This window comes from Acanthisitta chloris, unplaced genomic scaffold (assembly GCF_000695815.1).
Source record: "Acanthisitta chloris isolate BGI_N310 unplaced genomic scaffold, ASM69581v1 scaffold8955, whole genome shotgun sequence".
NCBI lineage: Eukaryota > Metazoa > Chordata > Aves > Passeriformes > Acanthisittidae > Acanthisitta > Acanthisitta chloris.
This window is the reverse complement of record NW_008675342.1, coordinates 51,397-63,499: the sequence shown is the minus strand read 5'-3', so window position 1 is coordinate 63,499 and position 12,103 is coordinate 51,397. Positions and strand designations below refer to the sequence as shown.

At 45.4% G+C, this 12,103-nt stretch overlaps 2 protein-coding genes across 2 annotated transcripts in view; one reads left to right on the top strand and one right to left on the bottom strand.

Annotated features, from left to right (window-relative positions):
* Window positions 1–1,606, top strand: part of PQLC1 (PQ loop repeat containing 1) — a gene marked incomplete at its 5' end in the record, with an annotated part of 61,637 nt that extends 60,031 nt beyond the window's left edge. Inside the window, one exon of the mRNA XM_009075709.1 lies at window positions 1,399–1,606. Coding sequence (XP_009073957.1) covers window positions 1,399–1,606 — 208 coding nt within the window. The remainder of the gene's footprint in view (window positions 1–1,398) is intronic.
* A 7,936-nt stretch (window positions 1,607–9,542) lies between these two features.
* LOC103803172 (potassium voltage-gated channel subfamily G member 2) overlaps window positions 9,543–12,103 on the bottom strand; it is a 21,605-nt gene continuing 19,044 nt past the window's right edge. The window contains exon 2 of the mRNA XM_009075710.1: window positions 9,543–10,325. Coding sequence (XP_009073958.1) covers window positions 9,543–10,325 — 783 coding nt within the window. The remainder of the gene's footprint in view (window positions 10,326–12,103) is intronic.

Genomic DNA, 12,103 nt, shown 5'->3' with positions numbered 1-12,103 from the left:
AGCAGTTGTTTTCCTTCTCTGATTATTTATTTACATTTTTATAATGACTTTGGGTGGGGTATGACTGCTCACTCAACCCCTGTCCTTGCTTGCACTTCCACAAAGGGACTCTCTTTGGAAGGTCCTGATTGTAGACCTGTTTTATGGTCTCAGCCCCATGACCTGAGTTAGGAAAAGGCTCATGTTTCTGTAGTGCTGTATAATGGGGCTGTATAAACTGATGCTCTTGGCCACCCTTCCCATATGGGGAGAGAGTGGGCTGCAGCATTTGGCTTACCATAGTGTTGTGTGCTTGTGTCCAAAATACAAATTGTGCTAGCTCCTGCCTGAACATTTGAAAAATGAACATTAAGTCCTTCCCTGCTGCATGGACCTGACTGTGTTTGATGAATTGGAGTCTGTGCTGGCAAAACGTAATTGCTCGTAATTATGACAAATCATGCGCAATGCTCATACTGTGAACTACAAAGCTTTTGTCCACTACCACTTATCCAGGTGCTTGAAGAGCTCTCCAGATAAAGTGCATGATGCTCTTTGGGGTCTGTTTGTTCACATTTTCTTGAGGACACTGAAAAAAATGTGATCTGTTTGAAGCACTTGCTTGTGTTCCCCAGAGTGTCTCCTGATGTGGGAGAGCAAGGGCTGGACTGCAGGACAGGGGATGGCTCAGCAGTACAGCAAGATGAAAGCAAGGATGGCTATTAAAATGAGCTCTGAGCATTGCTCTTGATCTGTGTCCTTGATAAAAATCCCTAGTGGTGTTCATACTTCCAGTAACAGCTGCAGGCATGTCATTTCTCCTCTTTCTGTATTACTGGACAATCTGTCTTTCTGGGTTTTTTTTTTTTGGTTTTGCATTTTCTGCAATGAGGAATGGTTTCTTTTATCTATCAGAAGTGTTTGTTTCAGCAAATGCTAAAAAAGTGTGCATGCATGAGAGAGCAGTCTGTGTGTTACCTCACCTTGTGTGAGCACAAAGTGGCACACACAGGAAATAGTTGCTGGGATGAATTGCTGTTGTTTTCCATGCACTGTATTACTTTGGTTTATGGTCAATGCTGTCAGCATGTGGCAGTTGTGTTTACAGAGCACTGCTGAGTCAAATATCCTAGCTGAGTATTTTAAAATGTTGGATACCTTCATAGCCATAGCAATTTGGAGCTGTAATTGCTGAGGTAAGAGTGCTTCAGTTAATGGAGTAGAGAATTTGATTCTCCCTTCCAAGTACAGTGCAGCATGTCTCAGCTAGGCACACTGTCTGTCCATGTCGAGGGGAGTTCCAACCCACTGTTGAGTATAAATCCTCACTGAAGTAGGTGGGATCCTCTGGCACAGCAGGTCTAATCTGAAGCCAAGATTTCCTCAGTAAATATTCTTCCCTTCTTTTCTGTCTTTTAGCATCAAGATGGTGCTGATGTGGACCAGCGGGGACACGTTCAAGACTGTTTACTTCATCCTGAATCAGGCCCCTTTCCAGTTCTCCATCTGTGGACTCCTGCAGGTTTTTGTGGACATCACTATCCTGTTGCAGGTTTACTTGTACAGCTACTACCCTCAGAAGCCCGTGCCCCACACTGCACACCCAGCCAGCACCAAGGCCCTGTGACGGGCTTAGCTGGACAGGTTGCAGGTCAGCGGCGCTGCGAAGTCAGCCACAGCAGCACCTCTTCCATTTGTAAATACTCCTGTGTTGCCGAGTGGAAAGCAGAAGTGAGAACAAGGATTGAAGATCTGGCTGTACTTCCAGCTTGGGAGGTTTTCTTTCAAATAACTTGCTCGCTCTGTTTTCAGACTTAGCTGTACAGAGCTGTTTCTTGGTGGGGGGAGGGGCACTTTATTTTTGCATATGTACCTATGAGCCTTATCAATTCACAGATGTTTGTATACTTAATCACAAGGGCTGGATGGTTTGTGTTTTTAATGCTATTTAAAAATGTTACACCACAGAAATTATAGGATATTTTGTCTGAAACGTTTACCTATTTATATAATATAAAGTCTGTATATTGGCAGGAAGTTTGTGGCGTATACTAGCATTCAGTATCTCCACGGTGGAGGAAGAAGTATTGAAGAGCAAATCCAGGAGCTTTCTCTTTTCTCTAGGAGGGTGTCAGGTGAGCAGAGAAGGTGAGGGCGGGAGGCCCTGCAAAGAGGTGAGCAGCCAGAAATGAGCTGGTCATGCACAGTGTAAAGCATCAGCATGCTAGGAATGAGCAAGTGTTCAGCCCCGCTGCGGGATCAGTGTGGCAGGAGGACGCATTGAGATGATGAAGGGGTCCCAGTATGGATGATGCTGGAGCCATGTTTAGAGGTGGCACAGCCAGTCAAGTGGTCAGACAAAAGGAGGAGCTAGCAGGAGACTCTAGGTAGCTTAGGTATTTGTGCTTTGAAACGATGGGGTTTGGGAATAGCCTGCCCTGCATTTGGAGGGCAGCACTGCCCCTGCAGCTGTGCACGGGATGGAGCTGGGCTGCAGGATGTCTTTCACAAACCAGGGGGCCAGCAGCTGCGTGTTGCCAGTATTGCCGAGCATTTCTAGATGGCAGTTGAGCCACAAAGGTAGAAGCAGGTCCATTTCTATTGCCTCTGAAGTGAAAAAGTTGGAGAAAGAGCAAAAGTTGTGTCCTGTGGAGTAGGACTAGCAACTGATAGCTTGATTTGTTGAGGCTGAGATTCATGGTCATGTTGTTTAATGCCAAACAAGAACCAATTTATGTTTTGGGGTGTTTCCCACATTGATTGAGCAAGGACAGAGTCCATGTTTTCCTTTTACTGTCGCAAACTTAGGCTCTTAGAAGAATCAGCAGCCTGTACTCAGAGAGGGGGACTGAGAAAGCTGAAAGAGCACAGTTTATGTAGATGTTGCCTGTAATGGCTGTTTGCCAGCTTAGGTCACTGTGCTCTTTCTGGGAGCTGCACATGTCTAGCAGCTGCAGGTGGTGTGGACGGGCTGTGACCAAGCCCTTGGGCTTCTGCCAGCTGCCATCATGAAACCACCCCTGGTGGTATGAGGCACCTGTAGCAAGACTCTTAGTCCCAGGAACAGCTATGCCTGTGCGGTTTCCTTCTTCATGAGGCTTCCTTCTTCTGCCAGGTGAGTCCTGTCTGACTACAGGCAAGGTGTTAAGAGCTGGGACAGATTTTTCAGAATAATTTTTTCTACAAGAATAGCCCAAGAACTTAGGTTTTCTTACTGAAGGCAGTAAGTCTGATGTTTGATAATTTCAGTGTGTAAATCAGATACTTCCCCTACCGTGCTTTATTTGGGAACCTCACGCTTTGAGTCTGGACTGTCTTCATTGGTGGCAAACTGTGGATGGGAAGCACACTCTGCCCAGCCCTGACTCCACGCTCTTTGTTCAATACCATACTCTTTTAGGCCTGAAGTGACCTTACAAAGACAATGTACTTGGCATGGCAGACTATGAATGTTTTGTTCCTCTCTTTTCTCCAATGTTCTGGTTGTGTTACAGGAACATCTGGGATTTTGTCTTTTTTAATTGAAAACTTAGTTAACAACTGGCTTCTCTGGTATGCTGCTTTAATGAGGATTGTATTTCTACTGTTTGCAAACAAACACTTTCTTGTGTGTTTTAATGGTCTGAAGGGTTTTTTTTTAATAACTTGTAATGGTAAGATTTTTCTATATAGTGGTCTTTTTCTAATATTCTATGAAATAGGGATGTAAGAAATTAATGGTTCATAGGAAACATACTTCTGTATGTTATAGCTTCACCTGGGAGTGCACGCTTTTGGCCACCTCTTCGGCTTTGAACTACAGGTATTACTGAGAATGAAACAACTGCTGTTTTTTCCTTTTGGGACTCTTCCCTGGGCAGATTCTTGAGTCTGTCATTGGTACCAAAACCAGCGAGCTCTGCAGACCAGTCTCACTCACACCAGAGCTGCAAATGCTGGAAGAGAAGCCAGTGAAACCATGTCTGAGTCATCTTCTGTATGTGGCATTTAGCAAGGTAGGACTCTTGGCCAGGAACTCTTGAACTTCATCTTGCAAGGTACTTTAGGGACAAGTGTTACAGAACTTAGGTTTTGTTCTATAATTGTCAGGAAGTATCTGTATCAATGATCACCTCAGAGAATAGGAAATCAATTACTTTAAATACATCTCTTTGAATGTATGGCACATTTCATGGAGTTTATTTTTTCTGTCAGTTGCAATGTTTTTTTAAAATAAAAATTACCTATTATATATATAAATTGCAGTGTCGCTCTGTTTTGTTCAGGTACAAAATGTGTACTTTTGCACTTGTATTATAATTCATCTTGTCTAGAGCATTGTCTGTAGGAATAATTATCATGCTTTGTCCTCCTGGTGAGTGGGTAAGCACAAGGCATAAATTATCCTGAGGGCATGATGCACAACAGGGATGCTGAAGTTCTGTCCCTTGCTCTTCTGTACATCCTGGGGTAAACTTAACCCTCGTGACCACTTAACCTGTTTGCATATGCTTGTGATGCTCATAGTAAAAGATATATTACAAACAAATTATTATGTAGCTTTTAAAAAAAACACTATCTCATGGAAATTGCACAGTGAGGTCAAAGATGGGACACAGATGAGGTACACGCTCTTTGCAGCCTCTGTACAGAAAATGGGAAACTTGAGTCTGTCACCTCATGGCCAACTGCTGTTCCTAGAGGAGTCTTGGTCACCTTCCCTGTTGATTTGGGATGGGAAAACAAGCCAGGAGTCAGGATCAACTTGTGGCTGCTGTATGCCTCCTGGATCCTTGCCAGGCTGCTGTTGCAGGCTGTTGGGCTGCTCTGGTGTCAGGAGGTGGTTTGCTACTGCTGCACACCATGGCTGTGGAAGCTGGAGTAGGGGAGTTGGTGAGGAGAGAGGGCTGGAGGCACAGGATATAGGGGGTCAGAAAGGGCTGGAGGAGAGAGGTGGGAGTGAGCTTGCTCAAATAAAGGGCTTAAGGGAGAGACTCCTGGAGGGAAGGAAATGAAGGAAAACAAAGACCTGAAAGGTAAAGGTAGGTGAATCAGCAAACAGGAAAAGGAAGAGGAACATGAGCGTGGGGAGTAAAACCTGCCTGCTCTGTTACATTCTGCTGGCAGTGGAGACAACAGAAGGCACTGACTCAAGCAGTTCCCACAACAGCTGAGCCTGGTCATTGCTCACAGTGGCTGCACCATTTATGCCAAATAGTACTGGTGTTACTGGCCCTCCTTGTGGGGAAGCTAATGGTGGGGCTGGCCCTAAATGAAACTATGGGGAACCCTAGCTCTGGATGCTGCAGCAGCCTGGCTCGTGTTCTGTTGGCCCTGGCCTCCCTCAGGGCAAATCTCTTCCTTGGCTGTGCACAGCAGACAGTGCTCTGGGGTGCAATTCCATAGAGACAGATTTCATGGTTAGGTGTTTAGGATGCATGTAGTTAGGTGCAATTAAAAACATTTTAAGACAGAAAGTAAAGCTCACATTCGGCACTGGGTATAAAGCAAAAGTTGGCCCACAGGTTCTGTTTGTAAATTTGGCTGTGATCCTTAGCTGAGGCTTGAGAGCCAAGCAGGCTTCAAGGACCTGACTGACAACTGTAGCTTTGTTGGAGGCTTTCTGTAACAAAGACGACATTAATGCGTAAGTCAACAATATGCCATAAATAAACAGACTGCCTGGATACCTGTGCTAAGGGCACTAAATAGGAGACAGGGATTAGAAGAAAATGAGGTGCATCCTGGAGCAGGAGCAAGGCTTCCTGTAAACAGCCCTGTAAAGCAGCTCGTCTCAAGCAGATGTCAGCATCTGGATATGCCCCGCGTTTAGGACATCAGACCCCTGTCCTGCCTCTTCTGTGTGCTGACTTATGTGGATTTGGCTCTTGCAGATGCTGGCTTAGCTGTGCTAAGAGACTGAGATCTCAGAGGAGCCAGCAGAACCACACTAGATTGCTCTAGCCATCAGCCCCTTCATACGGCTCTGTCCTCTTCTGCCCCAAGGCTTCATAGTTTTCTAAGGCTGTGGCTTTGTAGGTCCCAGGAAGAGCCAAGGATGCTTTGCCCCTCTGAAGCATCTCTGTGAGGCTGCCATAGCCTGTGCCCACTGTGTGCTCATCAGTGTGAGACAGGAACCTCTGTCCAGCTTACAGCTGAGGGGATGGTACCAGTGTCACGTTTTTCTTACAGTTAGTTCTTTTTCTTAATTGAGGTTGCTGTGAGGTAGGAGATGGTTGTGCACATGTGCTGTGTGAGCAGAAGTTGTGTTTGACTTTATGCCATTCCCTTTAACTCTGTCCCCTTACCAGTTAACACCTTAACTCTTATAGTTACGATTTTCAGATGATTATTGTTGGCAACTGCCAGAATTGGTAGGTCTGGGTCCATGTATGCTGCCACCAAAGTGCACATGTAGAAGAGACTTTGCTCACATGTTGTGAGTCTCCATCCCACATGACAGAGAAAAGTAATTTTGTAAAATATTTTTTTCTTTTTCCTTGGGGAAAATCTAGTGTGCTACAATCGTGAAGCATGAAGTTCTTCAAAGAAACCTGCTGGCACTGGTATGCATGTAGACAGCAGTGTGGCATTTATTATAGTTAGAGATAAATGGCCTTAAATAATCTGTGTACTGTGTCAAAGAAAAACAACCACCATACACAACAAAACCAACATTCTCCAGCAGCTGATCAAAAGAAATAAGCATCACCCATAACAACAGCTGCCCTGGGTGAAACTCACTCTCCTCTGAGTATCTTTTATGTCTGGCAATGTGTGCATCACAACTTTATACAGCTTCCAAAAATAATTTGTTTAAAAGGTTCCTGGTTTATATTTGTTTCCTCATCTGTCATCTCAATAGATAAAATGAAACTTTATTAAAAGCCAGGCTTTGACTAACAGATATAATGAGTGGGTTTTGTCACTTTATTAAAACTCCGTACGTGCTGGAATTAATTATGTGCCTTTTGAAAAAATACAAAGAACTCGCTATTGTGGGACAATAGGAACTTGATGGAGCACAGCAATAATATGGTGTGTGTCATCAGTCTGTTTTTCTACACAGCTGCTGAGCTGCAGTTTGCTGTCCCAGTGCTGGGTTTTTTCATGCTGCAGGGCCAAAAGCAGCATTCATTCATTGTTATTTGCTAGCACTGCATGTGTGAAACTTCATTCTGCAAGGATGTCTACTCCAACTTGGCTTTTCTAGAAGTAAGCTAATGCTGTTGACAATTTATGGGCTTTACCAGCTTGAGGAGATGTATTCTGCACCCTCCATGCACACTATCCATGATCATTCACATCAGAGACAGTGCACGAAACAGCACACGGTGTGCATGAACCAAAGTCCTGTGACAGGTAAACTTGTGGGTTCACCTAGTGAATCTCTTGGGTTCCAGCTGAAGACTGAGCACCTGAATGCCACCAGAAAATGCACTGCTGTGCCTCAGCCCCATGCCACACTTTGCCCCCCCCCACTGCTCACTTTGCTGGTATGCAGTCAGCCAGCTGCAAAGCTGTATCCCTGAATGCCAAACCTTAAGCCTTAATGCAGGATTAAAAAAAACCAATAAAATTAAAATCTTTCATGAGTCACAGCGACCCAGTGCTGGCATTGCTTTGCCAGGAGTCTGACTCAGCCCAGGCACCATTCACCTCGCTGGTACAAGGAGTGGATGTGTTGTCAGTGGTGGTGGGCTGTGAAGGATGCTCAGAGCCCTGGTGTATATGGCTGCATTGGGTTTGCCTGTAGCTCAATACAGCTGGGGCTCTGGAGACCCAGACAGTCTGCAGGGTAGTGGGGCTCAGTTTTGCTGCCTCCTTCTCTTGCAGCACTCAGCAGTGAGCTGTGTAACACGCTTGCTGCTCCAAGCTGTGTAACCTGGCCCAGTGACCACGCTGTGCTGCTCAGGGCTCTCTGGCCTGACTGTGGCTGCAAAGGAGCAGTATCAGGGCTGCTATGTGCCAGAGTGGGCCTGTAGCACAGGAGCTCCTGGCTGGAGCACCAGCAGGCATGGCTTCACATCAGCACTGCAAAACAACATCTCTGCCCTGCACCCGAATCATCAGACACAAGCATTCAGCAACAAAGCTTTTAATTTTTATTAAAATAAAGTGTAACCTTTTCATTTCCCTTGCTTCATTCCTATAAGGAATGGCTTAATATGAGAGTTTGCTAATAAGGATTAGTGTTACAACATATGCTGAGGCAAAAAATGGAGGGTGATGCTGCATGGCTTTAATACAACTTGGGGTGTAGGTACAAGATGCCACTGTTCCATCTCCCTCTGTTCCCTGATCGTATCCCACCTGTAGGAGCACTGAAAGACCCACACAACATCCTTGACCAGCTACACAGCTTCTCCAGAGAGGGGGGCTGAAGAACTCTGCATGGGGCTGGCATGTAGATATGATCCATTTTTTCTTTGTATTGACTTAAATCTTTTGAGAATCAGAAAGAAGAGCCAGAACATTAATTCTAATGACTAGATTGTCTTTTTCTTAGAAGAAAGGGCGGGGGGAAAGGGCTACTGCTAACACAGAGCACAGCTGGTATGCTGCAGCTCAGGCCAGAGCCCACTGAAAGTGTCTCATTGACTTCACTGGGCTTGGACTACTGTTGGCACGTAACTTAGTGCAGCCACCACCACTGAGGAAGACTATGCAGTGTTGGCAGTCACTGCTGATTTAACATCACCCTCCCTTTCTTGGGCTGTGTGTAGTTCAGATCGGTTTAGTCATCTGTTAAACACATTTTTTGATACATGAGAGATGGAAATAGTTAACAGAAAGTGGAGAAATGGCATGATTTGTAATGGTACTTGTTATATTCAACTGTTAAAAAAGGAAAAATATCCAACAAGTTAACATTCAGTACCACAGTCAGAAAGATTGTCTCTATGTGTATTTCTGTCATGGGGCTAAGATACAAAGCTTAGGATGGTAAATACGCATCTCTACTAAATAATGCAAACTGTGCTAGCACATGAGTCAGAGCTGGCAGCCCCGGCTGCACTGCCTCATCTGTAGAAGAAAAAGCCAAGCCCCTGGCAAAGCTGAAGGGATGCTTCTACCCTTCTCTTGCCCTCACCCCTTGGCTTGTCTGAGGTTTGTGTTCCTTGGCAGAGCTGCCAAAACAAACGTGCTGTGGGGCACTGCAGCACAGGGAGCCCCCTTGTTCAGCCCCTCACACATGGAGTGCCACCAAGCAGGGCAGGGAGGAGGCAGCACACTGGTTGCTCTGCAAATAGCACCCAGGCACAGGCTGTGCATGTTACCTTCTCCTGGCTGGCTATGTTCAATGGCTGCTCGTTGGGGGTACCCAAAAATACTTGTTCAATAGAAAAGAAAAGCCCTATGAAAAGCAATGGAGCAGAGCTGTACTTGGTAGAGTTCCTAGGGGTACTTTTCAGAGTGCCCTTAAGATCAAAAGTTGGTCTTTAGAGAGAATTTTGAGTGTGTCTGCCCCTCATTTATGCAGTTCAGGAGGTTCTTCTTGTGGAAATGACCTCCCTTGTCCACTGCTTCTTGTGCTGACAACATATGTCTTCAGCTGTTCAGGACCAACAACTTGTCTTGGCTTACTGGTCCATCTCCTGCCCAGCAACACCTGGTGGGAATGTGGCACTGATCCTCCTTGTACTGTCACCGCCTGGGAGCTCAGTGTTCTCTTCTAGCTGGCGCAGCGGCATGCTGGCTGCTCGTTGCTGCTGCTCCTTCAGCTCACTGTAGGAACGGGAGAAGGTATGAAAGATGGACGTGACTGGGAATGCCATCAGCAAAATCCCACTCAAGATACTGCTCAGGGCTACCACCTGTCCGGGGATGCTACGAGGCACCATGTCCCCATAGCCAACAGTTGTCATGGAGATCACAGCCCACCAGTAACTGGTGGGGATGCTGGTGAATTCTTGCTTGGCTCCCAGTTCACTCTCCGCCAGGTACACCAGTGGTGAGAAGAGAGCCATGGCGACACAAAGGAAGAGCAGGAGAAGCCCGAACTCCCTGGTGCAGCGGCGCACGGTGAGCCCCAGTGTCTGCAGCCCCAGCGAGTGCCGTGCCAACCGCATCACATACAGGATGCGCAGGGCCCGCAGGAAGCGCAGCACCAGGCCCACTCGCTCCAGGTACTTGTTTCCAGCTCCTCCACTGGGCTTGTTGCTGTTCTCTGTGGAGGCCACATCCACGATGAGAGAGATGTAGAAAGGCAGAATGGCCAGGATGTCGATGATGTTGAGCGGAGTTTTCAGGAAAGCACACTTGTTTTCTGCCTGGATGGATCGCAGCAGGAACTCAAATGAAAACCATGCCACGCACACTGTCTCCAGCACAAAGATGTCGTAGCACTTCTGTGAGCATTCACCCTGTGGAGAAGAGGAGCAGGAAACACACGACAGGGGGAAGAAAGAGATTTAGCCAGGGAGTGAACCAAAGAAACAGACAGTGCCTGTTCTTAAAGGAAAGTACCACATGAAATTGATATGAATTGTGACATACCAAAGTAAAATCATGGCTGCTGAGAGCAGTTGGAAGGGATAACTAAAATCAGAGGCAGTAGCTGCATGTTTGGCTGTAGGACAGGTCAACAATGCTTTGCAGTATCTTGAGACTGCCAAGAATTTGGTGTGATGTTATCAGCTGTTGGCCAGACAGCTCACTGAGAAAAGGCCAGTGGCTGACATCTCATTTCTAACCAAGTCTTTAACACTCTTTAGAAAGGATTAGTGCAGGATTCATGGGCTGTAATAAATGAGTGATCCCTCCTTCTCTTTCCGATCGATAATAAATTGCTTATAAATGGCTCATAAACATCTAAAGCATTTTAAGTTATATGCTTGGAGTTATCTATAATCTATTATTCACTGAATATAGAACACATTTTATATTCCAGTGAACATTTATTAACTCACTAGCCCTATAGTCAAAAGCTTATATAAAGTGCAGATATTTCTAGAAGAAAAAACACCACCGAATAGAATAGAGTCCAGAGAGATAAGGATTTTTAGTTGCTTCACCTGTAACAATGAGTGACCAGAATGCCTCCCCAAGCTTTCTGAGGCACTGGAAGCTGTGCTCTTCCCTGCAGGCTCACTTAGTGGCAAATAAAGAGAACTCTGGCTCTCTAGTTACGAGGCCTGTAAACAAGTCAGCCTTGGTGCATTGCAACAGCGATAAACAACAATGCTGGTGATGGCTGCTCTTTGGTAGTTAATTCAACAGCACAAATACTATGGCAATTCTCTGCTACATCACTGTTGGTAACTCCAGCTGAATAATAATCAGCTTCTCTAAATACACAGATTTTGATGTGGGCAATTATTGGGCTGGAGCTATTTCCTCTGTAAATGCTCATAGAAAAGTATGAATGTTCTGGGTGCTTTGTGTGGAAGGCAGGTATCTATTTATTTAAGGGAAGTGTATATTTATTCAGTGTGCCAGTTTGAACAGTTTGTAAGAATTCTTGTAAGCAGGTAGGAGTCCATCCATGCTGGTGGGGTGTGTGACTCCCACTGGATGCAAAAGGTATTAGGTCCCAATGTCCAACCTCGTTTTACTTCCTGTGCTAAATTACAGCAATAAAACATCACTCAAGAATGGTGAGGCTGTGTCAAGTTGGTCCCCATTTCACCACTGGAGAAGCTGAGAACCTGGCATATCTATTAACAATTCTGCCCACATGCTCACCACAGGTGTCTTTTGTTACACAGAGCCAAGGACATTTTTATTGCACAGCACCACATCCTAACTTCATCCCTCTCTAAGTGTGTATGCACAGGTTTCTCCCTGTAGGGAAGAAAACAGCAAAAAAGTGATGAGTCTTTGGCCCTCTTTACTAACGTTAGTGTTCCCCAAAATGTTGTGGAGTGACTGAATATAGGTTTCAAGGGGTGCTGCACTGCCAGCAACAAGAGCAGTGTCATCACATTGAGGATAAGCCCTTGTGTTACTTCAATATAATCACCAAAATGCTAATGCACCTGCACATTTCACACTTAAGAAGAGATTGAGGCAATAACTAAAGAGATGTCAACAGGAAAAACAGATGTGGAAAAGAATCCTCAGAGCCAGCATTTATGGTCCTTGTATTAACCATGATAAAAGGTTGTAGTGTTTATAGATTTTTTTCTGTATTACACTTTCA